This window comes from Hippoglossus stenolepis, chromosome 24 (assembly GCF_022539355.2).
Source record: "Hippoglossus stenolepis isolate QCI-W04-F060 chromosome 24, HSTE1.2, whole genome shotgun sequence".
Lineage (NCBI taxonomy): Eukaryota > Metazoa > Chordata > Actinopteri > Pleuronectiformes > Pleuronectidae > Hippoglossus > Hippoglossus stenolepis.
Window position 1 is genome coordinate 3454926 of NC_061506.1, and position 26255 is coordinate 3481180.

At 45.8% G+C, this 26255-nt stretch overlaps 1 protein-coding gene across 6 annotated transcripts; it reads left to right on the plus strand.

Moving 5' to 3' along the window:
• Positions 1–376: 376 nt before the first annotated feature.
• Positions 377–26226, plus strand: hecw2b (HECT, C2 and WW domain containing E3 ubiquitin protein ligase 2b). 6 transcript variants are annotated; one of them, XM_035149857.2, is made up of 31 exons: positions 377–972; positions 8029–9369; positions 11527–11634; positions 11819–11913; positions 12633–12708; positions 12787–12956; positions 13124–13266; positions 14244–14344; positions 14679–15586; positions 15679–15820; positions 16397–16549; positions 17110–17211; positions 18293–18443; positions 18571–18674; positions 18777–18904; positions 19246–19431; positions 19522–19674; positions 19789–19864; positions 19984–20080; positions 20172–20255; positions 20372–20481; positions 20908–21028; positions 21125–21238; positions 21519–21671; positions 21771–21869; positions 22101–22230; positions 22344–22490; positions 22612–22726; positions 22878–22963; positions 23083–23195; positions 23347–26226. In XM_035149857.2, exons 2-31 carry the CDS (start codon positions 8997–8999, stop codon positions 23456–23458), a joined length of 4650 nt encoding a protein of 1549 aa, XP_035005748.1. In that variant the 5' UTR covers positions 377–972; positions 8029–8996; the 3' UTR covers positions 23459–26226. The 6 variants fall into 6 exon arrangements, with proteins under 6 accessions (XP_035005748.1, XP_035005747.1, XP_035005749.1 ...); XM_035149856.2 differs by having other exon boundaries at positions 378–972; positions 19789–19891; XM_035149862.2 differs by lacking the exon at positions 377–972 and adding an exon at positions 9851–9917 and having other exon boundaries at positions 9247–9369; positions 19789–19891.
• The last annotated feature ends 29 nt before the right edge of the window (positions 26227–26255 follow it).

Sequence of the window (26255 nt, forward strand, 5' to 3'; positions counted from 1 at the left end):
CAGGGAGGGAGCCTACAGGACCTGATGATCCTCTAGTGTGGGTCCAACCTCACTGTCTCCTAGTGAAAGGGAGAGTTCACCCAGGAATGGAAATCCACTCATTATCTACTCAGCACTCTGATGGAGGGTGGGTGGAGGGTTTGAGTCCACAAAACACTTCTGGAGTCTCTTTGGCTAATTATAGGATGTTGTTATACTTTTTCTGTTGTTTTTTTTATGGATTTGTCCTCAAACTCCTCACAGTGCTGAGTAGATGATGAGTGGGTTGTCATTCCTGGCTGAACTCTCCCTTCAAACTGCACCACTGCAGATGCTCGATATAAAACCTCTCTAACTATAACGGTCCTGTGTGAATGAAACCAGTCACACCACAGTAGCATGGCCCGGGACCTCTGGGAGGACCCGGGGCCCTTGAACGCCCCCCCAGCACCGGTGATTGACAAGCGGGGCTGAGCTCGGTCAGTGAGGACGACAACACGGTTCGGCTCTTAAAGAAAAGTCATTTTAATTAAAACAGCATAAATCAGAGCGCGGTCCGCTCACATTGGCTGAATATTCCCACCGGAGCAGCGTAAACAAACCGGGAGGAGGGAGCAGCGGAAGCGGGAGGCGGATGTGAAGCGGTCCAGCCAAATAAATAAGATATGAACTCGTCTTTCCACAGTCTGGCTGCATCACGGAGGAATCCACGACGCGGTGGGTCGACAGGCATGATTTTAAAAGAGGGACACGTTTAAGAGAATCACCATTTTCCCGAAGGAGGTGTCGCGCTGAGACGGAGGCTGGATCAGCGGGACGCAGCGGCGCCGCACACGGGCCGTGGAGGGGCCGGAGTCCCGCTAGGAAGCCGATGAAGGGTCGGTGGCGGCCGGGCCGTGTGGAGCTCCGTCGTCCATGATCGAGCGACTCGATCGGGGGTATTTCTGACTCGCAGGTGGGGTTTTAAACAACGAAGACATCGCTGTAGTGAAGGTGAGTGAGATCCATCCGCCGGATGCGTAATAACACACAGATATCTGGGTTATTTGGGATAAATCCGCTGCTCTGGTGCGGAGCCTTGTTTATTATCACCATCATTCATTGACGTTTCCCACTCACGCGATGTCTTTCGTGCGTTTAAAGCCCAGTCTGTGTGTGTGGTGCAGATCTGCATGTTATCATGAGACTGATCTGACATCAGCAGTGATACATAAAGGCCCAGCAGAGGAAACCCCTTCATCTCCAAACAGACCAGGAGCCTTCAGTGGTTCCACCTGCTCACACACACACTGGAGAGAAGGTCCGGATCAGATCAGAGGTGTTGTCCCAGAATCACAGGACAGCTCATCCTCTAGCTCCTCCTGATCCTGTCATCTGATCATAATAATAATAATAATAACAAAAGGAGTTTAGCATTAGATTGATTCATTGGCATCTATGGTCTCCTCTCTGTGTCCACCTGAGATCTGTGAGGAGGATGTGTACATCTTCATCATGCATGAATATCATCCATGCATTTCCATCCAGTGGCTCTGTAGCTGGCAGGGAACCAGTGTCCTGCCCGAGGAGACCAGCAGGACAGGGTATGGGTCCAGTTCAAGTTGGGTCTCCTCGCTCCACTCCATCTTGGCATTACAAGTGTATTAAGCCTGTTTTTGATTATTCACTCAATGATCCGATCAGTACAACTTTACCCGATGTGCGTCCAAGACCCTTAAAGTTCCTCCATAAAGCTGCTTTCAGACATGCACTGAGGCCCAAACGTTTCTACCACGTGATTGATGCAACAACAGCCAGTTCTTGAAATACACACTCTCTTTAGCAGCTGTCACAGTTCGGCCACATGGCACGACAACATCTCAGATCCAACAACCAGTAGATTGTCCTCATGAGACCTTTCTACAGGAGGTGACACATCAACATGTACAGGGATCCCCTCAGTGATTTAGTTCTGTGTTTCTAATGACAGTTCAAGCTGCGTTGACTCTTTGATTGAAGACAGAAGTTGACGCCTTCTCTCTGGGATGACAGACATCCAAACTATCTGGACACATAGTATTTCTCTTGCCAGAGCCTCATGCAAATCACTCCATCGTGTGGAGAGAAGACAAATAAGTGTTGTTATATTACACAAACAGTGAGAAACAGCATGCGTGGCTGGTTTAAGTTATGAACATGTTGCCTTTTGACACCATTGGGATCCTCCTTGGCTCCGTCCACCAGTAATTAACATGTTATCATGTCTCTGCTGGTCAGTTGGAAATGTGTGGTTAGGAATGTGCAACGCTAACTATGTAACTCTATCCGTAACCAATGACCAGCAGCTTTTCACAGTGTGTAAAGTCAGCTGGTGGAGCACTGTCAGGTCTGTGGGCACTTTGGTGTGCACAAGGTTAGAAACACAAGAGTGCACAAACACACACACACACACACACACACACACACACACACACACACACACACACTAAACTGGCATACAGGAATGTGATGGGTGTGTTGGGGACAGGAAGCTGTCGCCTCATTGTTCTCTAAACACGCTACAGTTATTTCAGGACCATGTGAGTAGTGTGTTTGTGTGTGTGTGTGTGTACGTGTGCTGTGGTGGACCTAACTCAGAAATCTGCTTTTGCACAAGCCAGCACCAGATTCATACTTGTATATTTTACATAATAGACCTTTATTTTGTCGTCCACACACACAGCACCAGACCAGAAATCCTGCGAGTTAACGGAGCGGCAGTAAACGGTTTGTGTTGTGTCCTCATGTCTGGCTGTGACCCGCTCCCAACGCCACAATGTCTGGCATCTTGTAAGGGACTGGGTCACTCCTCTCCTATGTGATTTAAGTAGGCTGATACGATGGCTGTAGTCTTTCTTTCCGTACATCTAAATCTTGCCTTGTGCAGCTTTTAAGCTTTTCCACTTGCATAATTCAGTAATGTAGCCTTAGCTGTGCAGGGACTGCCCCACCTAGAAGAATGCCAGCGTTATTTTGATTTCAGCTGTGAGTTTTGGACTCGGGGATAAAAAGCTCCTCCTGTCCAGCCCACAAATCCTTTGGTTTTTATAGGAAACACTTGTGAATGTGCATTGTCTCTGCCCATCATTCCTTCATCGTAATGTTGGATGAAAGCTGTAGCAAATCAAACGCAGGCTTCGGGCTCATGCTTCCAGTGCAAACTGCCTGTGTGAAGCAGCATTGCCACAGCCTGCTGACAGTGTACTGATGTCAATGCCTGGGTCTGTTTTCACCAGGCTGTGTGTATATTTAGTCTCAAAGTCTCACCATTTATAAATAACCTGCAGACTTGACGCTGCTGCTGGAGGAAAGATTGCCCTTACAGTATCTCACACAGAAGACCATTCAGACATCAAGTCCTAAATAACTCATCCCAATTAAAAGAGACAAAGAAATATTTATTTCTGGAGTTCAAAGATTTGTTTTTATATAAAACTCTTGGTCTTAAGAAATCCTACATTTGGTCTGACACCGTTTGTAAAGTTAAAGCTGCATTTATCGATATTCTTACATCAACAATATCAAATGACTATAATATGAAATAATCACTGTCCCTCAGCTCCACAGTGTGTTATAGCATCATTTGCATCATGTTGTGCTGATAGCTTGTGCTTTCCCCCATGTGGTCTAAAAATCAATGAATGCAGATTTGAATGTGTCCTTTTGGGTATTTGACACTGGTTTCAGGAGTGGGTCCCTATTTTGCTTGTAATTTGCACATGCAACCATGCAGGCAACATACCCCTGATGTCACTTTCACACTATTCTACTAATTAATAGTTAACATCAGTTGTAAACACGGTTATTTTAGCTTTATGGCCCCTCATCCTCACCCAGAGGAAAGCTAGATATTATTTAGAAATGACTCACAGAGGAGAGGGAATGAAATGCTCGATTTAGGTCTTGTCAGTATGAAGACGCATGGTGTTCATGCACCAATCTGGTTTCCTTGTGCCAATCTGAATAAAACCGAACTGAGGGATTCTCAGCTCTGTATCTATCGATGAGGCTGACAGGGCTGGAACGCAGCTGTAGAGGGGTTTGGGAGGAGAGGTGGCTGATCAAGTGAGGGATTAAGGACGGCATTCATGTCAGCTCTGATGATCAGAGTGTAATCTTGCAGGTCACCCAAAACACTGTTGAGTTTGACCCAGAAAGCCAAGATATGGTGATCGCAGTATATACAGAGGGAGGCTACATTACAGAGACTTGTTTTCATATGTGGAATGTGACCATCTTCATTGTCCAGTTACAGGTACTGTGGGATTCTGAGTCGAATGCTGAGGCAGCTGCTGTGCAATAATATTTCAAATCATTTTTAATTTGTGATTCTTGGATGAAAGCCACATCTGCTCCCTTCTGTTTAAGCCAATCTGATCATTTATATGACCATTTAAGCCATTCGTGTTACAACTAGCATAATGAGGACATTGAAGAGACTTGGCAGACGAGATGTTTATGACCGTGTCCGGTTTGATTTATAGCCCGGTGTGTGTCACTGCCTGGGAGTTGTGGGAATCTGTGGTGTTGGAGTCAAAGATGCCCCCATCCGGGCCTCGGGTCAGAGTTTCATGGAACATTTCAGTGGACGATTCATCATTTTTATCTTAGACCCAGACATTTTTCCAGATTCTGGTGTTTTTCACTGTTTTTAAGGGAAGCATCAACTCTTAAAATATCAGTTTGAATGCCAATGCTCTGACATGCATTTGTTTTTTGTGACTAACCGTGAGCAAGGAGGACTTTTAGGGAATCGAGAGCTGGATAGAGTCGGGAAGTGCATCATTAAGCGAGTGGGACAGCTCTGCCTCTGCAGCACCTCACTTACAACGTTATAGCTCGTGAGCTCAAATATCGAAGGCGCGGCAGTGGGGCAGTGATGAGTCAGCTCTTAGATGCAGTTTACATATTTATATATATGCAGTCGACTAACTCACTATCTCCTCTGTGTGTGTGTGTGTGTATGTGAGAGAGAGAGAGTATTATGAGTTAATGGGTGCATGGTGTTTGACTTAACCTACTGTATTCTGAATGTATGTGCTGACAGCCTGGCGCCAGTGCCCCCTCCCTGACATTCTTTAAAGGGGTTTAGAAAATCTATGCAAACTGGGAGACAGGAATTGAAATTCATGTTTCTTTGTCCTCGGTTTTCCCAGCCCTGTGGTGGAGCAGAGGTCAGATACGCTGGATCACTACGTTATCAAATGTCAAATGTACGAGCTATTACAAGCTCCGATCATCAAATCTCATCGTCTCTACAGCAGCTGAAATAGAATTAAACTCAAAGGTTTCCGCAGTATAATTGCATCAGGAGTAATTATCTGTTGTGCTGTGTCATGCTAATGTGGGACAGAAATATAGATTTCTTTTTAATCAGGCATTTCCAGACCAATTTGCATTTGCCCTCCACTGGGACAAAACATCAGAAATGAGACAAACCACTGAAAGAATCCTTGAATGGAAAAGTCTGTAACGGCAAAGATGGAAGTTGTAACAGCCAATTATCTGTCGAATGGGGAAACAGAGCAAGCCAATCGTGTTCTTGCAAGTGCACAGTTGTGTTTTTTCGAGTGTTTCAACCGGTGGCAGCAGGTGCAGACAAGATGAACAGATGAGTCAGTGGTGTTACATCACGGTGCCCTGCATGAGGCTGGAAAAGAGGGATTGAGCCTTATTTTGGGGCAAACTCATCAAAATTTCAAGTGTTTTTCTCTCTGGTTTTACTAGTGATGACCTCGGAAAGTGCAGCTGGGTCTCTCGCCCCATTCATTGACACCTTTTTATCTTGTGTTATTCTCTCCAGCACTGTTGTTTAGTCTTTTAACTTCCTGTGTTGCATTATCAATATTCCAGTTACTTTTGAGCCGCTAAAAATGGAGGGACTATGTATAAAAATATCTGCAATTCCTTAACGTTAATACAACATTTTTGTTAAACCCCTTAAATTGAATCTACACTTCATTCAACCCATGTCAACTTTGCTTCAAATTCATTGTGGTGGTTGTAAAGAGGCGAAATGCCAAAAATTGTGTCGCTGTCCAAACTGTGTGTACTGTGACCCTGATGATGTAATCAGGGTTATTTATCATGTGACGCCTGTGGTGGGTTTCTATAAGTGCAGACCCCTTCGGTCCAATCACAGATGGCAAAATGTTGTTACCCCTGAAAACAAGTTGTCAAAGTGTCAAAGTCCCAAGTGTGATTGAAGATTTAAGGGAATGAGAACAGCTGCTTACTGTACTGTACTGTACATTTGAATGGCACTGTCCTCTGGTCTAATGGAAAGATTTTATCAGTTGCATTATGGGAAAATGTAGGAGGCGTGCTTCTTTGTATTTATGTACAACATTAACCTAATTTTATTTTATTTATGAAATACAGGAGTGGGGTTGAAATGTGTTGGACAGCAGGATGGAAACATGGCCGCAGAGGGAGCTGGCAGCCGGGCCTCCAGCTGCAGATTGAAGCCTTGTGCTAATGCAGTGGATTAGAGAAGATATTCTGTCAACAGTAAATCCTCCCATTCTCTGTTTTAATCCTGCGGCTGGATCAAGGACACTTACCTCCCGAGAGCTTCGTGTCCATGTGTGTGTGTGTGTCCGCTCATTTGTGATTGGTTTTATAAAGACAAGAGATGGCAACTGTGTGCATGTGTGTGTGTGTGTGTGTGTGTGTGTGTGCGTGTGCAGCAGGGTTTTGATTTGTGACCCTCAGCAGGGTGGAGTGTGCTGGACCTTTTGGAGCTCATGCGTGAATGTGCTCCAATTTGTTAGTCCAAAACATCCAGACATTCAATCCAATTTTAGCTTCTGTGTGTGTGTGTGTGTGTGTGTGTGTGTGTGTGTGTGTGTGTGTGTGTGTGTGTGTGTGCGTGTGTCTGTTTATTGTAGGGTAGTGGATTTGCTGGTCTAAAAACAGAGTGAATTTTGAGGATGTTCCACAATAAACATTTCCAGAAAAGTAAGGAAACCTCATTTGCTGACGGAATATTCAGATCATAAAAGTGAAATTAAGTACCACAACGTTTGACTTTTACCACTTACTTTTACTACTTAAACGTTTCTCGTTAAAACGTTTGTGTTACACTCAGTATTCCAGTATTAGGCAGATCTGCTGCCTGGTCAAGTGTCTGTATCGGTAGGAGCTCGACGCTGCGCCTCCATCCCCCAATCGCATTATTATAAACAGTTTCTGTTATGTTATCTTCTACTTGCTTCTTCCAGCAGGAAAATCATAAAGTTTTCTCTCACAGGTTTCATGAACTTGACAATGAGTTCAGTGGACTTCAGATGTGAAGATTGTCAGCATGAATGTGCAGTTGATCTGCAGAAAAGTTGTGATCTTGTGGAATCACTGATGTGATACTGAGACTATTCAGAGAGCAAAGAGAGGAACTACCCAGTGTTAATGTGCTGTTCCTAATAAAGTGCTCAGCGAGTGCACTCTCTCTCTTCTCCCTCTCTGCTGTCTGTATCCCTCTCTCCCTCTCACTTTCTAATGGCAGTACATTTCACAGCTAATTCCAGGGGGAGTCTGTGTGTGAGTGTGCATCTATTCAGTTTGGTCGTGGCAAGAAGGCTGGAGAGAGGGAGGCGGGGGAGGCGGGGGAGCGGCAGCTGATAGATGTGACTGGTGGGGAAGCTGGGACATGATTTGGCGTAATCACCTCTCACCATGGCAACTGCATTGCGTGCATGTGTGGGGGAGAGAGAGAGAGAGAGAGAGAGAGAGAGAGAGAGAGAGAGAGAGAGCAAAGGAATGGTGTGTGTGTGTGTGTGTGTATATATTTTATAAGGGCAACAGGAAATGTTTTTATATCTATCCATTCAGGAAATGGAATTGAACCTGTTAACCTCTTAAAGTAGGTTCTGGTGGAGACGTCCGTACAGTCAATATGTGGCCGATTGGTCAGGCGAAGCTTGAAGTGATATTCCAGTTTGGGTTTTGTTCAGGTACCACTAAATACTGGACATCATGCCTCCTCTTCCCCTTACTCACCACACCTCTATTTTCTCTCCGTCTCTCCTATAGGTCTCCAACCTTCCTCCACCCCTGTCCTCCCTGTGGGTAGTAGGACCGCCCCGTCATCACCCCCTCCGCCCCAGGACAGACGAGCGGGAGGATCCCTGGACCGCCTTTCATCCCTCTTTCCTCGACTCCCTCCGCCCACATCCCACCTCCACCCCTTCCCCACTTTTTTTCTCATCATGGATACCTGTGTGATTTGCAGAGTCCTTTAGTGCCCACAAGCAAGGCATTGCTCTGCCATTGACACTTGTGGTTATGACAAAATGGACAGGTGTGGCAGGGTGCTAAGAGCGATACATGAAAAACGTGGACATTTGCGGTGAGAACAGGATATAAAAGAGTGATCAGAGTCAGTGGAGGCCTCAGCTGCTGTCGTTACACCTTGACTGATGACGAGTGAAGCGTGGGGACATTGAAGTGCCTTCCCCCAAACGAACGCCAGTGCGGCTGAAGAGATGTGCGGCGAGGAGGCCAAACTCCAGACTGTTCTATCAGCTGTTTTTTAAAAGTAGAGCTGCTTCGGACACTGCACCGCTCTCGCCTTCCCTCCACTCTCACAGCTCCATCCCCCTATCATTTCTCCTCTTTTCATCACTTTTACCTCCACAACCCTTTAGTGCTTCTTCCGTTTGGTCACGTGATGTCACGTCTGACCTAAAGAGGCCTGACTCCCCCCTCTCCCTCTGCCCTCTCCCTCTCCCTCTCCCCTCTTCTTTCTTTTCTTCCCTCTGCGTGTCTACCAATCCAACACCATTCGACCCTCCCTTGCAACAGCTGTCCTCCCCCCTCGCCCCCGCCCCCATTCATCCTCCCCGTCACCCTCCACCTTCTCTGCCCCGTCTTCTCCCCACCACTCCCACCACCATCATCATCATCACCACCGCCACCCTCAGCCCCAGTCCCACCATCGCCACCACCACCAGCTCTCCTCCTCTCCTCCCTTCTCCACCACCTCCTCCTCAGCGGGAACCATGGCAATGGCTGCCACCACCTCCACCTCGTCGTCCTCCCCTTCGGCATCATCGTCGGGGAACAGCAGCGCCCGGGATCACCTGCTGGCGGTGCGCAGGCGCACGCCGCACATGCGGCCGTACACAATCGGACCCGACAACCTCCCCAGCTCTGGGTCCTCTTCCTCCTCCATGTCGTCAGGGAACCAGTCGGAAACAGCGAGTGTGGGACTTCAGCGGGCCAACAGTGACACAGACCTGGTTACCTCGGACAGCCGCTCATCACTTACGGCGTCTACGTACCAGTTGACTCTTGGTCATTGTCACCTGATCATTTCCTGGGACATCAAGGAGGAGGTAGATGCCACTGACTGGATCGGCCTGTACCACATCGGTGAGCAAACTCAAAGTCGCCCCCCCTCACTGAAGTACAAAATCACTATATTTACATTTAGTGTTTACAACAGACTCAGTTGCCTTATGAATCCAAAATAAAATTGTATTTGGATCTGCAGCAAATTGCACACGCTCATAAACATCAGTTCCTTAAAGAAGCCTGATTTTTTTTAGGAGGTAAAAGCGAACAAGGCCGATGCTGAACTTTTTATTATCCAGGCTGATGTTTGCGGGTGAAGATGCAACATTTTATTGAACCTCAAATGCACTTCTACTTTATCAGAGCATCTTCCTGTAACATCACAGCACCGCTCTTGCCTCTCAGTTCTTGATTATCTATCCATTATGGTCTATTCTTGCCTGCTCATCATTATCAGTCCTCCTGCCTACTTCCTGTCTCTCACTACCATGATGTCTCTTCCTCTGTCCGTCCACGCACTGATCCTCCTGTTCGCTCCTTCGGTGGCGTAATAAAAAAGATTGCTGCAGGATAGTAATGCAATAGCACTACTGAAGAGGTTGTGACTTGTAACTCATCTCCTCAAGGTTAGAGCATTACCTCAGCCCCTCTGCTGCTGCATTAACTGACTAATGGATAGATCTTGTGTGGCCAGTGTGTCTGTGTGTGTTTGCAAGGAGGAAGATGGTGAGAGAAAGCGAGTACCCTGATAAAAAAGGGATGCTGACTCAGCCGCAGTAGCATTTAAGAGGCGTATGTTTGCGTTTCTCATATTACAGTCTCCCTCTTACACACACCACATGCCTCCTCCTTGTCCTAGAAACACATACTTGTGAATGACATAGGTTGCTGTCTGTCACAAAACAAATTAGCAGAAATATATATTTATGAGTAAAGGTTTAAATACATGCAAAAAAATACTATCTCCACAATATATGTTTTTAAATATACAGATGAAGTGTATTGTGATACACAAAACTTTCTACACTGATGTAAACCTGCTCACATTAATAATGAGAGTTGGTACTTTAATGTAGAATCAAATATGTTATTTCTGTGTCCGCTGGGCTCGGGGATGACCTGTACCTCTCAGACTTACTGGAGGTGTGAAAGAGCAGCTTTCAGCCGCCAGTGTAAAACGTACTATTTCACAAACGCTCAGGTGACCATCTTTGTGTGTGTGTGTTGTGGTGGAGAAGGGATGTGTGCACAATCCTTTATCAGAGAGCGATAGACAGAGGAAGCCAGTGAAAGGTGATCTCTCCATCCCTCCGACCTCTCTGCAGCTCCTCTGCGGTATTGATCCGGGGGGGATTTTTCAGGTTTGCCTCCCCAGAGATAAGCACCGTTTCCAGCCTGGCTGCTGGCCACATTCTCCTGGAGCCACATAACCTCACGCTGCTGTCTGGCTCGTGTGTGTGTGTGTGTGTGTGTGTGTGTGTGTGGGGGGTTGTGTCACACCTCTCAGGCTAGTTTGTTTATGTGGTTTGGAAGATTGCAGGGTTATCAGGTCAGACAGGTGTGTGTGTGCGTGCGTGTGTGTATATGAGGAATTCGCTGTCACCTACAAAGGCTCAGGGTTTATTGATGGAGACCTGGTGTGACAGGTCAAGTGTGTGTGTGTGTGTGTGTGTGTGCCTGACAGACATCAGAATTGATCCATTAGGCCGTTTGTCATCCTTCACACAGGACGTACACATAAATGTTTGATGTCTCAGTATGCGCAGACAGGGATGTTGGTTTATGACCCGAGGGCGGAGTTTCCCTCAGCTACCAGTAACCTCCACCTTGGTGCGTCAATGCACCACGCAGCCTTAGGAGCCTTGTGGGTGTGTGGAGAATACACAAGTGAACACTGGATCCAGTTTATAATTTTAATGCTTTTTTTTAAATCTGTCCTCCCTCCTGGAATAAAACAGAAACAGGTTGATCACACAGTAACTCTCAGCTCTTTGCATTATGTCCATGTAAATTACTCGTGCTGGGGGTGTCCCTACATGTCCCCTCCTCACTGAGCTCGTCTGTGTGTGACCTTCCGACATGTCCTGTTCTGTCAATGTGTGTAATTAACCACGAACATCTTCCAACTGCTGCTTCACTCATGGAAGCATCTGTGTGTGTGTGTGTGTTCTTGAAACAGCAGGCAGAGGAACATGTGGATATACATATGAATGTAAATGTGTGTGTATTTGTTAGATGAGACAAGTGTGGCCAACGTCTGGGACTCCAAGAATCGTGGCGTGAACGGCACCCAGAGAGGACAGATCGTGTGGAGACTGGAGTCGGGACCTTACTTCATGGAGCGTGAGTGGGCTTCACGGCTCCCTTGTTTGTGCTAATTACACACATGTGTGGTTTTATGTCACAGTTGATGAGCGTCTGTGTGTGTGTGTGTGTGTGTGTGTGTGTGTGTGTGTGTGTGTGTGTGTGTGTGTGTGTGTGTGTGGTGTGTGTGTGTGTGTGTGTGTGTGTGTGTGTGTGTACACAGCGGAGACTAAGATCTGCTTTAAATACTATCACGGCGTAAGTGGAGCACTAAGAGCGTCGACACCTTGTATTACCGTCAAGAACCCTGGAGTGCCGGTATGTATCATCTGAGTGTGTGTGTGTGTGTGTCAGTCATTTCTCCACTCACTCTCTTTCATCATCATCATCATCATCATCTTTCATTTTTTTAATCTACTCCTTTATATCTACTCCATAATCCTCCTCCTCACCTATAAATCCCTCCGTGCCCCGGCCCCCTCAGCACCTGCCTGAACTCCTCCACACTTAAACTCCTGAAAACCCACCTGTTCAAAAAGGCTTTTGACCACTAGTTTCTTTAACCCAGGCTTGCATTTCCACTTTTATTTTCTGTCCTTGGTTGTTTTATTCATATTCTCATTTCCTAGCAGCCTTGGGTACTTTGAAAGGCGCTAAATAAATCAAAGTTATAATTATCTGTAATTTATTTAGTCTTCTTTACCTCCCCCAGTTTGTCTCCCAATCAATCAATTTATTTTACTAGAAACTTCCCATTAAGCCCTTGGCTGGACGGGCAACAATGAAGTAAAAAGTTTAAGATATAAATACAAGCAGGGACATAAACACAGACATCGAAACATATAAGAATCGATAAAATAAAAATAGAAAGCACATGTTAAAAGCAATGGTGGTTAAGCTGCATTGTGGGTACTGCAAACGTGTGTGAAATTGAAATATATACTTTTTGTCTCTAAGAATGATGTCACATAATCCTATATAAAATGGGAATGGTAAGTGATCCACTCATGCTGATCTCCTATTGGTTGTTTCATCAGGTGGACAGTGAAGGCCATGTGGCAGACCAATCACGCAGTGAGCCCTGTCGGAAACTCGTCAGCTTCACCCTATCAGGTGAGAGGATGGATTCAGGACTTGTAGTTTCCATGTTGGTTCAGTAAACACAGACACTGACGCCTGTGTGTCCTCCAGACATCCGGGCGCTGGGCCTGAAGAAGGGCATGTTCTTCAACCCAGACCCCTACCTGAAGATGTCCATCCGGCCTGGGAAGAGGAGCGGCCTCCCCAAGTTCACCCACCACGGCCAGGAGAGGCGATCCTCCATCATATCTAATACCACCAACCCTGTGTGGCACGGGGAGGTGAGCACAGACACACACTCTTCCTGAAGTGCACACACACCATAGTATCTGAGAGGGATTGTGGGAATACACAGATATCATTTGAATGAAGAAACACTAGGTATTTCAGATAATATAATACAACTGTTGAAAACAAAACCGTGATTTTCTCATATGTCTTCCTGTAGAAGTACACCTTTGTGGCTCTGATGACGGACGTGCTGGAGATCGAAGTAAAGGACAAGTTCTCCAAAAGCCGACCAATCATCAAGCGGTTCCTGGGTCAGCTGATCATCCCCGTGCAGAGACTTCTGGAGGGGCCGACAGCTGAGTGAGTTCACACACACACACACACACACACACACACACACACACACACACACACACACACACACACACACACACACACACACACACACACACACACACACACACACACACACACACACACACACACACCATGGATGAACTGAGGAGCATCGCCAGACCTTTGATCTTTAGCGTTTAACACCAGTGACTCAACATAGTTCATCCAATACTAATCAATATCTCCAAATCAGCTCATTGTTCAGGCATTGATTTATTATTGATCTACAACAGAGGACATCATATACTTCAGTCAATTATGATGTAGTGTGTGTGTGTGTGTGTGTGTGTGTGTGTGTGTGTGTGTGTGTGTGTGTGTGTGTGTGTGTGTGTGTGTGTGTGTGTGTGTGTGTGTGTGTGTGTGTGTGTGTGTGTGTGTGTGTGTGTGTGTGCAGTGTTTCCTCTATGTTGAGGGTGTCAGGAGGCGGGGATGTTTTTAAAATACATGTCTGAACTGTATAAGTTCATATTAACTTTTTCCTGGATTTAAGTTATAGAATATTACTGCTGCAATGAAGGTTGTGAGTAATTTCTCTGCATCAAAGTGGGATGAAAATAGATGTCACCTGTTATCTTGGTATTAGGATCAATGACTCTTTAAGGCAACATGTGGAAAACCTTGTGATGAAAATCAATATTGAAGTCGGGGTTTTATTACCGAAAGGTGGTGTTTTCATCAGAAAGCCAGGGAGCGGCTGGTGGCTGCTGCCTTCCAACCAGTTTGCATTTGACTTGCTGCACCAAGCTTGTTAAAACAATCAGGCCTCCCTTCTCCATGCTCATTCAAATCTTCAGTATATTTGTATTTACTGCGTGTGTGTTCTTCAGTGATGTATCATGTACTGTGTGTGTGTGTGTGTGTGTGTGTGTGTGTGTGTGTGTGTGTGTGTGTGTGTGTGTGTGTGTGTGTGTGTGTGTGTGTGTGTGTGTGTGTGTACACAGCGATCAGCCGGTCAGCTACAGCCTGTGTCGTCGTCTCCCGACGGACCATGTGAGCGGGCAGCTTCAGTTCCGAGTGGACATCACCTCCAACGGACATGAGGGTAGGTGTCTACTTTTTTTTTGTGTGTGTCTACTTGTGTACTTTTATGGGGTGATATATATGAGCAACACAACACAACTTTAAACGCTAATACAATATGTTTTAATGCAAGACTTTTAAAAATCAGACATTAGGTACAAAACAACAAAAACTTTACCTTTGGAATTTCGCTACCAGTCTTAATGCTGAGACAAGCAAACAGTTTCCTTGCTCCAGCTCCATCATGCATAAGCAACAAGTTGGTGGATTTTGAAGAGTCATCTGGAGCCTCTTTCTCAATCATGTTTTTTTTATTTCTCCTCCCCTCCTCCTCCCCCATCCTCTCCTTCCATCAGAGGCCTCCCCAGACACCGGGGCCATCTTGGGCAGCGCCACAAACGGTGACCCCGGCACTCCCTCAGATGACGAAGACCTCCCTCAGCCCTCCTTGTCCTCACGCGGCACATATAGACCTTCTCCCACGGGCTCTGACGAGGGCTCCGTGCTAGTCAACGGTAATTCTTACTACGGCGAGGATAGTGTGTGGAGGGAGCCCGGGCGTATGGGAGAGGAGGATCTGCTTCCTGTGGCTCAGGGTGGCCACACGCACCGGCAGGTGTCACTCAATGATTACCTGGATGCCATTGAGTCTCCCAGGAGCCCCTTGGACCAACCTCTGGTCGGGCCTTCTCCGAAACTCCGCTCCAGCTTTCCAACGGACACGCGGCTCAATGCGATGCTGCACATTGACTCGGATGAGGATGAAGAGACAGTGGGGCAGCACAGGGACCAATCACAGGAGGCAACGACACAGCAAAGCCCAGACTTGTCCTTATCAAGTAGATCAGCTAGATCTGAGTCCGAACAGGGGAACGGGGGATCAAAGACTGGAGCAGAGAGTGCATCTGGAGCCACCGCAGATGCAGGTTCATCCTCTGATGCTCAGTCTGTATCTGAGTCTGCATTGGTTGAAACTGGAGCTGCAGCTGAAGAAGGTGCAGCTGGAGGTCAGACACCTGCAGGAGCAGCAGCTGCAGTCGAGACTACACCTGGGAGAGAAGAGGCTGCTGGTGCAACAGCTGAGGTGCAGCATGAGACCTCCACAGCCTCCAGCTCGTCTCAGGCGTCAGGGGCTGAAGCGGCTGCAGCGTGTGAGCCGGGAGAGTCTGTGAGGGAATGTACCTGTCAGGAGCAGAGCAACAGGGTCGGTGCGAGCCAGGAAGTTCCCTACAGCTCTGGACTTGGCCCTCTTTCACCAATTCAGGTGAGCAGCTGTAAGCAAGATGACGAGACAAAACAAGACATTTGACAAAAGCTGCCGTTAGATGAACTAAATCTCCTCTCCTCTCCTCTCAGGAGGTGGACACGAGAAAAGAAGTGGCTCCGAAGGCCGAGGAGGAGGGGGCAGAGTCATCGAGCAGCGAGGCCAACGGGCCAGTGGCAGCAGCTGCTCCGACCAGCGGCGACGCAGCTGAGCAAGGAGGAGCGACTTCTGAAGGTAGGTGGTGATTGTGTTTGTTGCTGACACAGACACTTATATTTCTAAGGACTATTTTTAATTTAATTTTTCCATAATAACTAATGGAAGTTTAGAAGGAAAGTGGCAGCTACATCTGATTCATCACAGCAAACTGGAAAAGCAGCATTAAATCTGCTGCACTGGTTTATCAGACACACTAAGAGAGAGACTGACATCTGTCAGCTTCCATCTGTTCATCTTTAGAACATAACTCATGAAGACAAGGTACATTATAAACAAAATCATCTTATTTCATGTTCACTGTTGATAATCACTTTCTTATGTCACCATTTTGTAACGTGATCATCATTTTTTCCTTGGCCCACTGTTTTATTTTATATACTTTGGCAACACAATTGTCTTAAAGGTCCTAAATTGAAAGATGAAACTGAACATTGAGCCACACAGAGGCTGAGGTCAGACAATGAGACTCTTCAGATGCGACACAATACATCTACACTACAGAAATGAAATATGAACAGGTTCTGCTGATTTTATCTGCCTCCATGATCAGATCCACACAAAAGCTCCTTGAAGTCTTCTTGTTAATTACAGGGGCTCAAGCCAGTGGCGGGGAGCAGGAGGAGGAGGGAGGGGAGGTGTGGAGGAGGAGGCGCTCCACGCAGACCTCCGGGAGTGGGGCCCAGAACCAGGATGTGAGCATTGCCAGTGAGGGTCAGAGTGGGACGATAGGGGAGAGAGAGACAGGTGAGACGCAGAATGGAGATTGTAGCTCCATCATTCCAGCCGTCAAATGGTTTTTCTTTTCATTTACGTATTATACAGCAGCACTGACACACTTTCACACATTCATCTGCATTGTCTGGTTTCCTGCACAAGTGATTCTGGCCACTTTCTAGACTTTGTTATTATTCAAATGAGTTGTTCCCACCTCAAGGGTATTTTTTATGCTGCCACAAAGTTCATATAAGACGAGCATCTGGAGCAGCGTGTCTCCAGGTCGGAGGATTGAGGCATCAGGGAGTATTAATGAACCACTGGAGCATTATTCAGATTAGAGCAAGTTCTCTGCAGCTGCCAAAAAAGCTGCTGGATTACACAGAGGAGTATTTAACAGTATTAGATAATAGCAGATACCAGTGTTGTGCAGATGAAGCAGCTGCGGGATCTGATCTTGTGCTTGGAGGGTCACCAGGTTTTGCTGCTGATGGTGAAGGAGCTCTCTGGAAATATATTGTGAGTCTTCTCATTCTTTAAGCGAGGCAGCTTATACAGAGCACGCGTGTGTGTGTGTGTCTGGTATGCAGGTGCCACAGCTCAGGTCAATGGCCACCAGTCTGTTCGCTCCCTGCCATCCATCCGCCATGACATTAATCGATACCAGAGAGTGGACGAGCTGCTGCCACCCAGTAAGTGTGTGTGTGTTCGGTGTGTGTGTGTTCGGTGTGTGTGTGTGTGTGTGTGTATCGCAGTACATTAGTATTTAAACTGGAGAAAGTCAGTTCAGCACCAACTGCAGAAAAAGTCCTGTGTATTCTCTATGTTGCACATCTTGTCTTAAGTCTTTGAAAAGCTTGGTCATCACTAACACTTTACTTTAGAATAAATCATTTATAAAACACTGTCATGTAATCGTAAGCAGGTTTTTGGTTGACATGGCAAGACAATACAAGAATAAAGTCGTGGTATAATAAGAAAAAGGTTTGAGAAAAAGGAAACCAGCAACAAGGAGAACCGGTGCTCACCAGAGTTTGCAGATGTACCTGACGATAAGCTCACAGTCCACTACCAAACATTTCCTCCTCCACTAAAAAGCCAATTTCCTCCATGTCTGTGTGGTTCTTTCGTCAGAATCCTCACAGTTTCCTCCTGAATCTTATTCGTCATGCAGTAGCAAATGTCATCATTCAAGTCCAAACATCATAAAGAACTATCCTGCAACAGATGGGACGTCCTCCTCTCATCATCATAGAGTCAGTCTGGAATTACACGATCACTCTGTATGAAGATAACTGATAATTGAAACTATTCATGGCATCTTTACTTTACCATTTTGCACAGGACTGTTTATAATGATTTACATTTTATAACGACACTTAAAGCTTATAATAATTTTCCCCCCAGCATTTTACATACAGGTAAAGGTCCTAAAGTTTTCCATTCAGTTCATTTCATACAGCTGCAGTCCAGTTTCTGTGTGATGTCATTTCTTACTTGCAGCTTAAGGAATTTTAAAGAGCTATATTTTACATTTTTTTCAGCAATATCTTACCAATATGAAAAGAAATACAGAACAAGCCTAGAAAATATGAAACTGATCCACTTTCTATTCTGTTTTTACTTCACTGCCGACAGGTGAAGCTGCAGAAATTCAAAACATGCGAAATACCAACTGAACCTTTTGTTTGTTGAGATCCCAAACCACTGCGTTTTCCAGCCTGGCCTCACTGTCATTGTGTTGTTGCTTTTGTTGTCGCGTGTGCGAACCAGACTGGGAGGCTCGCATCGACAGCCACGGTCGCATCTTCTACGTGGACCACGTGAACAGGACCACGACTTGGCAGCGCCCCACCGCTCCCCCCGCCCCGCAGACCCTCCAGAGGTCCAGCTCCATACAGCAGATGGAGCAGCTGAACCGCAGGTCAGAGACACACACAGATACTGTATGGTCAGCCTCAAAGTGGACATGCAGGCAGCACAGTACAAAAGAATGGAGTCTCCACTTTGTTATTTTGGTGTTTAATGCAGACTCACACACACATTTCCAGGTATCAGAGTATACGAAGGACGATAACCAATGACAGCAGACCAGAGGAGCAGCCAGCCAATGAGCTGCTGGTGGATGAGACTGACACACACCCCTCAATGCCAGGTGATCCCCTCACTGAACTGCATTGGGCAATAAAACATGTCTGTCCACCTTGATTTGTGCACTGACAAAGTGTACGTGTCTCTGTGTGTGTGTGTGTTGCAGAGCTGCGTAGGGACAGCACCGTGGCTCAGTCGTCCAGTTCCCGGTCTCGCCTCACCCTGCTGCTTCAGTCTCCCAGCGCCAAGTTCCTCGCCAGCCCCGACTTCTTCACTGTGCTGCATTCCAACCCTGTGCGGGCACTCGTTTTATTTTTCCTTCTCCCTCATGTTCCCCCCATTTCTTTTACTTTCACCTTCCCTTCATAGATCACACTGGTTTAATGGAATCAGAAAAAGGGGAAGGTTATGTGTTTGGTATATATACACGTATATATTTCACTATTCATCATTTGGGGGTTTTGGTTGTAGATTTGTATCCATTTACAAACACAGGAAAATGTGTCAGTTACCAAACGGCTCTTTCTTCTCTTTGCTTCTCCTCTGTTTTGTCTCTTTCCTCACTTTTAAATCTTCTTCTCCTTTTTCTTTTTCCTTTTTTTCTTCTTGTCCGTCCCTCCCCGTCTCTCGCTCAGAGTGCCTACCGTATGTTCGCCACCAACACGTGTCTGAAGCATATGATCAGCAAGGTTCGTCGGGATGCTCACCACTTTGAGCGCTATCAGCACAACCGGGACCTGGTGGCCTTCCTCAACCTGTTCACCAACAAACAGCTGGAGCTGCCCAGAGGCTGGGAGATGAAGCACGACCACACCGGCAAGGTAGAGCAGCGCACAAGAAATCAGAATGTCTCAAGCTTTTAAAAACTTTTATAGCATTTATATAGCCGCCAATAACTATTTTCCATGTAGCCTTTCTTCGTGGACCATAATTGCCGAGCCACCACCTTCATCGACCCCCGGCTGCCTCTCCAGAGCACCCGGCCCCCGAGCATCCTGACTCACCGCCAACACTTGACCCGCCAACGCAGCCACAGCGCCGGGGAGGTCAGCCCACGACGACTGGTAAGACAAAGACGCACACAGCTGCTCTCCCTTTCAAATAGCCTTTACGATGCAGGATAACTAAACTGGTCTCTGAAGCCAGAAGAGAAAATCGTTCTCTTCTTGTATCTGTAGGCTGGTGAAGACCCTCGTCATGCCGGACCTCCCGTCGCGCCGCGGCCTTCCAGCACCTTCACCTCTGCCAACAGGGGTCAGTGCCAAGACATTGTGCCAGTGGGTCAGTATCCACACAGCACAACACACACACAAACACAGCCGCTCAGAGATTACAAAAACTGTCCACCAACTTTGTGTCCCCTCGTCTTTTAGCTTACAACGATAAGATTGTGGCATTTCTTCGACAACCAAACATCTTTGAGATTCTGCAGGAGCGACAGGCTGACATCACCCGGAACCATCCACTCAGGTACTCGCTCTGGGCTTATATATTTGTATTTGAGCACTGATAACTGTAGGACAGCAGCATCACTCTCAGCTGAACGTTGTTATGACAACAGGGAGAAGGTGCAGCTGATACGAACAGATGGAGTGTCAGGATTGGCCCGGCTGTCAGGAGATGCAGACCTCGTCATGCTGCTAAGGTGGGGCTCCCTTGCTTCCTTCCTCATTTAATTCCTTATAATTTTTTCCAATGTGGCATTTTTCTATTCTTCTTATAATTGACTTGTCTTTTTATGTTTATGTCTCCTCGCTGCAGCCTGTTTGAAGATGAAGTCATGTCTTACGTGCCTCCTCACGCCTTACTTCACCCCAGCTACTGTCAGTCACCTCGGGGATCCCCTGTCGCCTCTCCACAGAACTCACCTGGTAGGAGAGTCCAGTCACACACCTACACTGCATGAATTAAAAACTGGAACTGAGGTCAATACATTTATATTCATTAGCTTAAATCATTCCTGTTGAAGTAGGAAAACAGGTTATTGAACAGAAAGCGTTTCTTTCAGAGACCCACACGTTTTTACGAAAAAGTTATATGTCACATTACTTGGTACTTGGTGCTTTTTAATATCCTCCACACCCACATGTTGCATCTTTAGAAATAAAGCATAACACATTGCAGTGTGGTTTAGAGGGTTTTACTCACTCTCCGAAAAGTCTGACACACCCTCTAACGCTTGAAAAAACGTGGCAAAACGTTTTATAGAGCAATTTCTTAGAGGTCCTGAAATTAAAGCATAGAACAAATTAATAAAAAAGTTACTGAGCATTGTTCTGTCCTTTCTGTCCTTGTAGGAACTCAGAGAGCGAACGCCAGAGCTCCAGCTCCCTACAAGAGAGACTTTGAGGCCAAACTGCGCAACTTCTACAGAAAGCTTGAAACTAAGGGTTACGGCCAAGGACCAGGCAAACTAAAGTAAATGCTCTTTGGTTTCTTTGTATTTACATGTGTACTGTGTGTGTGTGTGTGTGTGTGTGTGTGACTCTCAACTTGACTGTGCGTGTGCCTCAGGTTGATCATCCGTCGTGACCATCTGCTGGAAGATGCCTTCAACCAGATCATGTGCTATTCCCGTAAAGACCTGCAGCGCAGCAAGCTCTACGTCAGCTTTGTTGGGGAGGAGGGGTGAGTGTGCATGTGACAACATTTCCTGTACATACATACAACTAGCTAATATGTCATATTCTGATATATTATAAATCTTCAGGTCTTTAAATTTAAAACGTCCACTGAACATTACGTTTCACTTATTTATTTATGATCTCACAGTCGCGGCTCCATCCCCCGATCGCTACTGCGCAGACTCTGGTTTCAAATGTTTCATGTGTGTGTGTGTGTGTGTGTGTGTGTGTGTGTGTGTGTGTGTGTGTGTGTGTGTGTGTGTGTGTGTGTGTGTGTGTTGCAGATTGGACTACAGCGGGCCCTCCAGAGAGTTCTTCTTCTTGGTATCCAGGGAGCTGTTTAACCCTTATTATGGTCTGTTTGAATACTCTGCCAACGACACTTACACTGTTCAGATCAGCCCCATGTCCGCCTTCGTAGACAATCACCATGAATGGTGAGATTTACTGAACACACACACTCACACAGACACACATGCACACAATATACTTTACGATAGTATATCATACTAATAATCTTCATGTGTGTGCTTCAGGTTTCGGTTCAGTGGTCGTATTCTGGGTCTGGCTCTGATCCATCAGTACCTGCTGGATGCCTTCTTCACCAGACCTTTCTATAAAGGCCTGCTGCGCATGTACGTACTGATACTGTGTGTTGACAGGCACTTTGAAACAGTACAGCCTATCTTCAAATGCACTGAGTTGGGACACAGCCAATTACATCCATTCTAAAGCAGATCTTATCCCGAGTAGTTGAGAATCACTGATTTACAGAACCCCTGCATATGAAACTGGACATATGAGTCCACACGCATAAAGAAATGTACCCACACAAGTGATTTACACTCGTGTTTTCCACCATGTAGTCCATGTGACCTGAGTGACCTGGAGTACCTGGATGAGGAGTTTCATCAGTCTCTTCAGTGGACGAAGGACAACGACATAGAGGACATCCTGGAACTCACCTTCACCGTCAATGAAGAAGTCTTCGGACAGGTCCGAAAATGGTCGACTTAATGGATATTTGTAGGGGAGGAAGTAACGCAATATGTTTTCTTTAACTTTTTACACTATTTGAGGATCTAAAATGTGTGTGTGTGTTCCCACAGATAACAGAGAGAGAGCTGAAGCCCGGTGGAGCCAACATCCCCGTGTCGGAGAAGAACAAGAAGGAATACATCGAGCGGATGGTGAAGTGGAGGATAGAGAGAGGGGTGGTGCAGCAGACTGAGAGTCTTGTCAGAGGCTTCTATGAGGTGCAGTACGGCTTCAGTGGGACTTCTTTAATTATCGAGCCCCTGATACTTAAATATCTTGATGAATTTTTGTACATATGCCACTCACTTAAATAGTACAATGTGTGTGTGTGTCATCCAGGTGGTGGATGCCAGGTTGGTGTCGGTGTTTGATGCCAGGGAGCTGGAGCTGGTGATCGCCGGCACAGCTGAGATCGATTTATCAGACTGGAGGAACAACACGGAGTACAGAGGAGGTATGGACGTTTCTGTCCTCATGCAAACAATACATGTTTGTTCCTCTTCTTCATGAGAATTTCTTTTACGATAATCTACAAGCAGACTCTTGTCATTCACCATCATTGTGATGCTGTTGACCAGTTACATGACATGGTTTGCTCTGTACAGGTTACCACGACAACCACATTGTGATCCGGTGGTTCTGGGCGGCGGTGGAGAGGTTCAACAATGAACAGAGACTGCGACTTCTGCAGGTAGGCATGTGTGAATGTGCAAGACAAGACAGAAGCTTGTGACTGAAGTAAGTAAGTGAGTCTCCTCCCATGCCCCTGTGTCCCACCTGTCTTTCTCTTTGTCTTCTCTGCGTCATCAGTTTGTCACCGGGACGTCCAGTATTCCCTACGAAGGCTTCGCGTCTCTGCGAGGAAGCAACGGCCCCCGCAGGTTCTGTGTGGAGAAGTGGGGGAAGGTCACTTCGCTGCCCAGGTAAACACAGGGAAGAGCCCGCAGCACAAATCTCATCATGTCTAGATTTTGATGAGATGATGACTCCCAGGGCCACTTATGAGTTATCACTTATCAGTTTTAACCTTATGTCGCTGATCATCTCACACATTGTCCCGTCGTCTCTCTCCAGAGCTCATACCTGTTTCAACCGGCTGGACCTTCCACCGTACCCGTCCTTCTCGATGCTGTTTGAGAAGATGCTGACGGCCGTGGAGGAGACGAGCACCTTCGGGCTGGAATGAGACCTTCGACTTCCCACCTGCCCAACTCTCAACTTCCCTCAAGACACCTGGTGGTTGTGGAATGAAGAAGCCACATGGAACAGCTGCTGGAACAAAAAGGCGTTATTATCTGGGTTTAGAATCCAGTTAATGGTTTAAGTTTAATTTATAGCGGGCTATATTTTATAAGAGAAGACTTTTGATCCATAAAGTGACACTGACTTGTGTCATGTTATCATGTTCTTATTGCACCTGCACGTATTTCGCACCTGCTTAGTAACACACACGTTGGGACGAAGTAAAAGACCCACTCTGCCTTCCGGGACGGGGATCAGAACTGCCAGGATTTGACCAAAATCTTAGACGAGGATGTCTTTTGTTTTCACTTCCTCTTTGATACCGTGATACAAATGTAGAAATCACCTGAAGCAACCACTGCCTTCACTGCAGAATCTGAGTGGATTCAGCATCTTTTATTCTACTTCTCTCGGACCTTGAAGGATTGCTCGGGCCTGTCCAGAACTGTCAGGGACGGACTCGTTGTAGTGTGGCGTCCTCGTGTGGCACATTGAAAGAACTGCACTCGTGCAGACGGTGCTTTTTCTTTTCCTCTTTCTTTTTGAGAACCTTTGAGAAAAAGGCAGTTGCCCGTCTGAGGTAACTTTTGCTACAGTTGGTGGGATTTTTCCAGTGAACTTTACCCACAGCTGATTTTGGAGTCCAAACAGAAGCTTTGGTATCGTTGTTACAGTATTTTCATCTAAAAGAAGAAGTGATTTTCTAATGACGTGTGGCAGTGACATGTAGTGATTTGAATGTAACTAACTTTAAGATGTAGATTGTGTGGGGAGGGATTTTTATTTTGACCAGATCTGGATCAACTGGAGGACAGAACAATATCAAGCCAGCACTTATTGAGTTAATAAGTTAACAAGTTAATGATTAGATTCAGTAACATTGAACAAGTTACCTTCTTCATTTACTTTGAGATTGATTTGAAACGAGCTTTGATCCAGGTCTATTTCGTACAGTGTGTTGAAACTAACCCCATTTCATGATTTATAGATTGAAAGAAATTTGTATGGTCAAATATACAAAGCAAATGAAATCATTCATATGGGTCGGGGGGTCTCTATATAGTACCCTAAAGTGCATTATAGTGCATTCTAAAGATGCTAAAATCAAAGTTGTGCATCTACACAAGTAGCATGGCTGAAAGCGAAGGGGTGAATGCATTAGTTCAGTTGCAGCAAGGACGATAATGCTTGGCTGACTTTACGATAATGGACTCATCTTGTCCATGTCAGTGCTTAGGGACACAGTGCTGAGTGGAAATTCATTATTTTACCATAACACCTGGATGAGGCTCAAAAATGGAGAGCCAGGCCCTATAGCAGTGAGGTGGCAGCTGCTAGTGCCCCCCCCCCCATGCTGACCTCTGGATGTGACCGTGCCACCCAACCACACACACACCGATCAGAAGCTCTTCTATAACTGCTGGTGCCAGCTCATGTGATTAAATAAGTCTGATTTATCACATACTCAAAAAAAAAAAGACTTGACATCCGCTAATGTATTAACTGGCATCAAAACGTTTTTTTCTGCATATTTGCTGTTGCTCATTAGAAGAATTCATTCTCTTGTCATTATTTCATTATTATTATTATTAGCTTGTTATTCACATTTTACACACTATGATTAGATTCTCCACGAAAGCTCCAACTCCCTGTGTTTCCTTTTCTCTCTCTCTCTCCTCGTGATGGTGACCACTTGCGTGTTTGTTCCACTGACTCTCATCACACGTTCTGTAAAACCTCACTTTGTTATTATTTTGATGGTGAATGAAGCTAATAGTGAAGTTTAAATGTGCATACAACCAGGTGGAGGTCACGTGAAGAGCTCGGAGCAGGCACGCAGTAAAAAAAAAACATGCTGTCATTTTGTATAAAAATCATTTGAAGGAGCTTTGCAGTGAATCTTTTTTCTCTTTTCTACTTTGAGATACTCGTCACTGCCCTCTTCTGCCACATTCCTCCCTGCACTATGAATGTACGCACGCCTCGAACTGCCTCTCCGCACCACAACTGTACAACCGCGCTCAGGCCTGCAGCAGTGAGAGGTCCACTGCTGAGGTGCTGAGCCAGGACGAACCCTTCTCAACGCCTCATGTTACACACAAGGCAATATCCAACTCTATGGAAGCCCATTTCTGAGAAAAGAAACAAATCTCATGCTTTTGATTTAATACATCAAATGATCTCATAGTTTTAATCTCAAAATTTGACTAATTGAGTGATAATGTGACATAATTCTGATGTCCTTGTTTCACTCATTTTGACTTAGCCTCTTACATTGTATTATCTTAGTATAAGACCTGGTCTTATCATGGTCATATTTAAATCTTTCTTGCACTTTTCTTCATGTCCTGGTCGAAATTGGCTTCTATAAGACAAAGTCACTACACACAGACAGAAACTTTGCCTTTTTAAGTGCGCAAATTTATTTATTTTTTTTTTAATTACACAGTACGTTTTGTGTAAAACCAGTTAAGTTTCACATGTGAATTCAGTTCATTTGGATGAAATCGATCCATTCTCACAATAAAATAAGAGTTCAAGGATTTCCCTCACTGAATGCACTGCCCTCTGTCTGTCTAACCAAAGCTGTGAGCCTTAACGGGCTGACTCACATTTCACACTCTTGTCTCTCTGTACAGTCCACCTCACTTTTAAATATGAATGTTTGTCAGCAGTCCTCTCCTAAAATAAAGTCTCATCTCTCTATGCAAACTTTGTCTTCTTTGCTTCCAAATGCATCA

Bases quoted from the DNA above. Each gene is read 5' to 3' on its own strand.
- hecw2b (XM_035149856.2), top strand. From the start codon at position 8,997: ATGGCAATGGCTGCCACCACCTCCACCTCGTCGTCCTCCCCTTCGGCA. The intron at 19,675-19,788 runs GTAAGACAAAGA...TTGTATCTGTAG, and splicing joins AGGTCAGCCCACGACGACTG to GCTGGTGAAGACCCTCGTCA. The intron at 21,672-21,770 runs GTGAGATTTACT...TGTGTGCTTCAG, and splicing joins GTAGACAATCACCATGAATG to GTTTCGGTTCAGTGGTCGTA.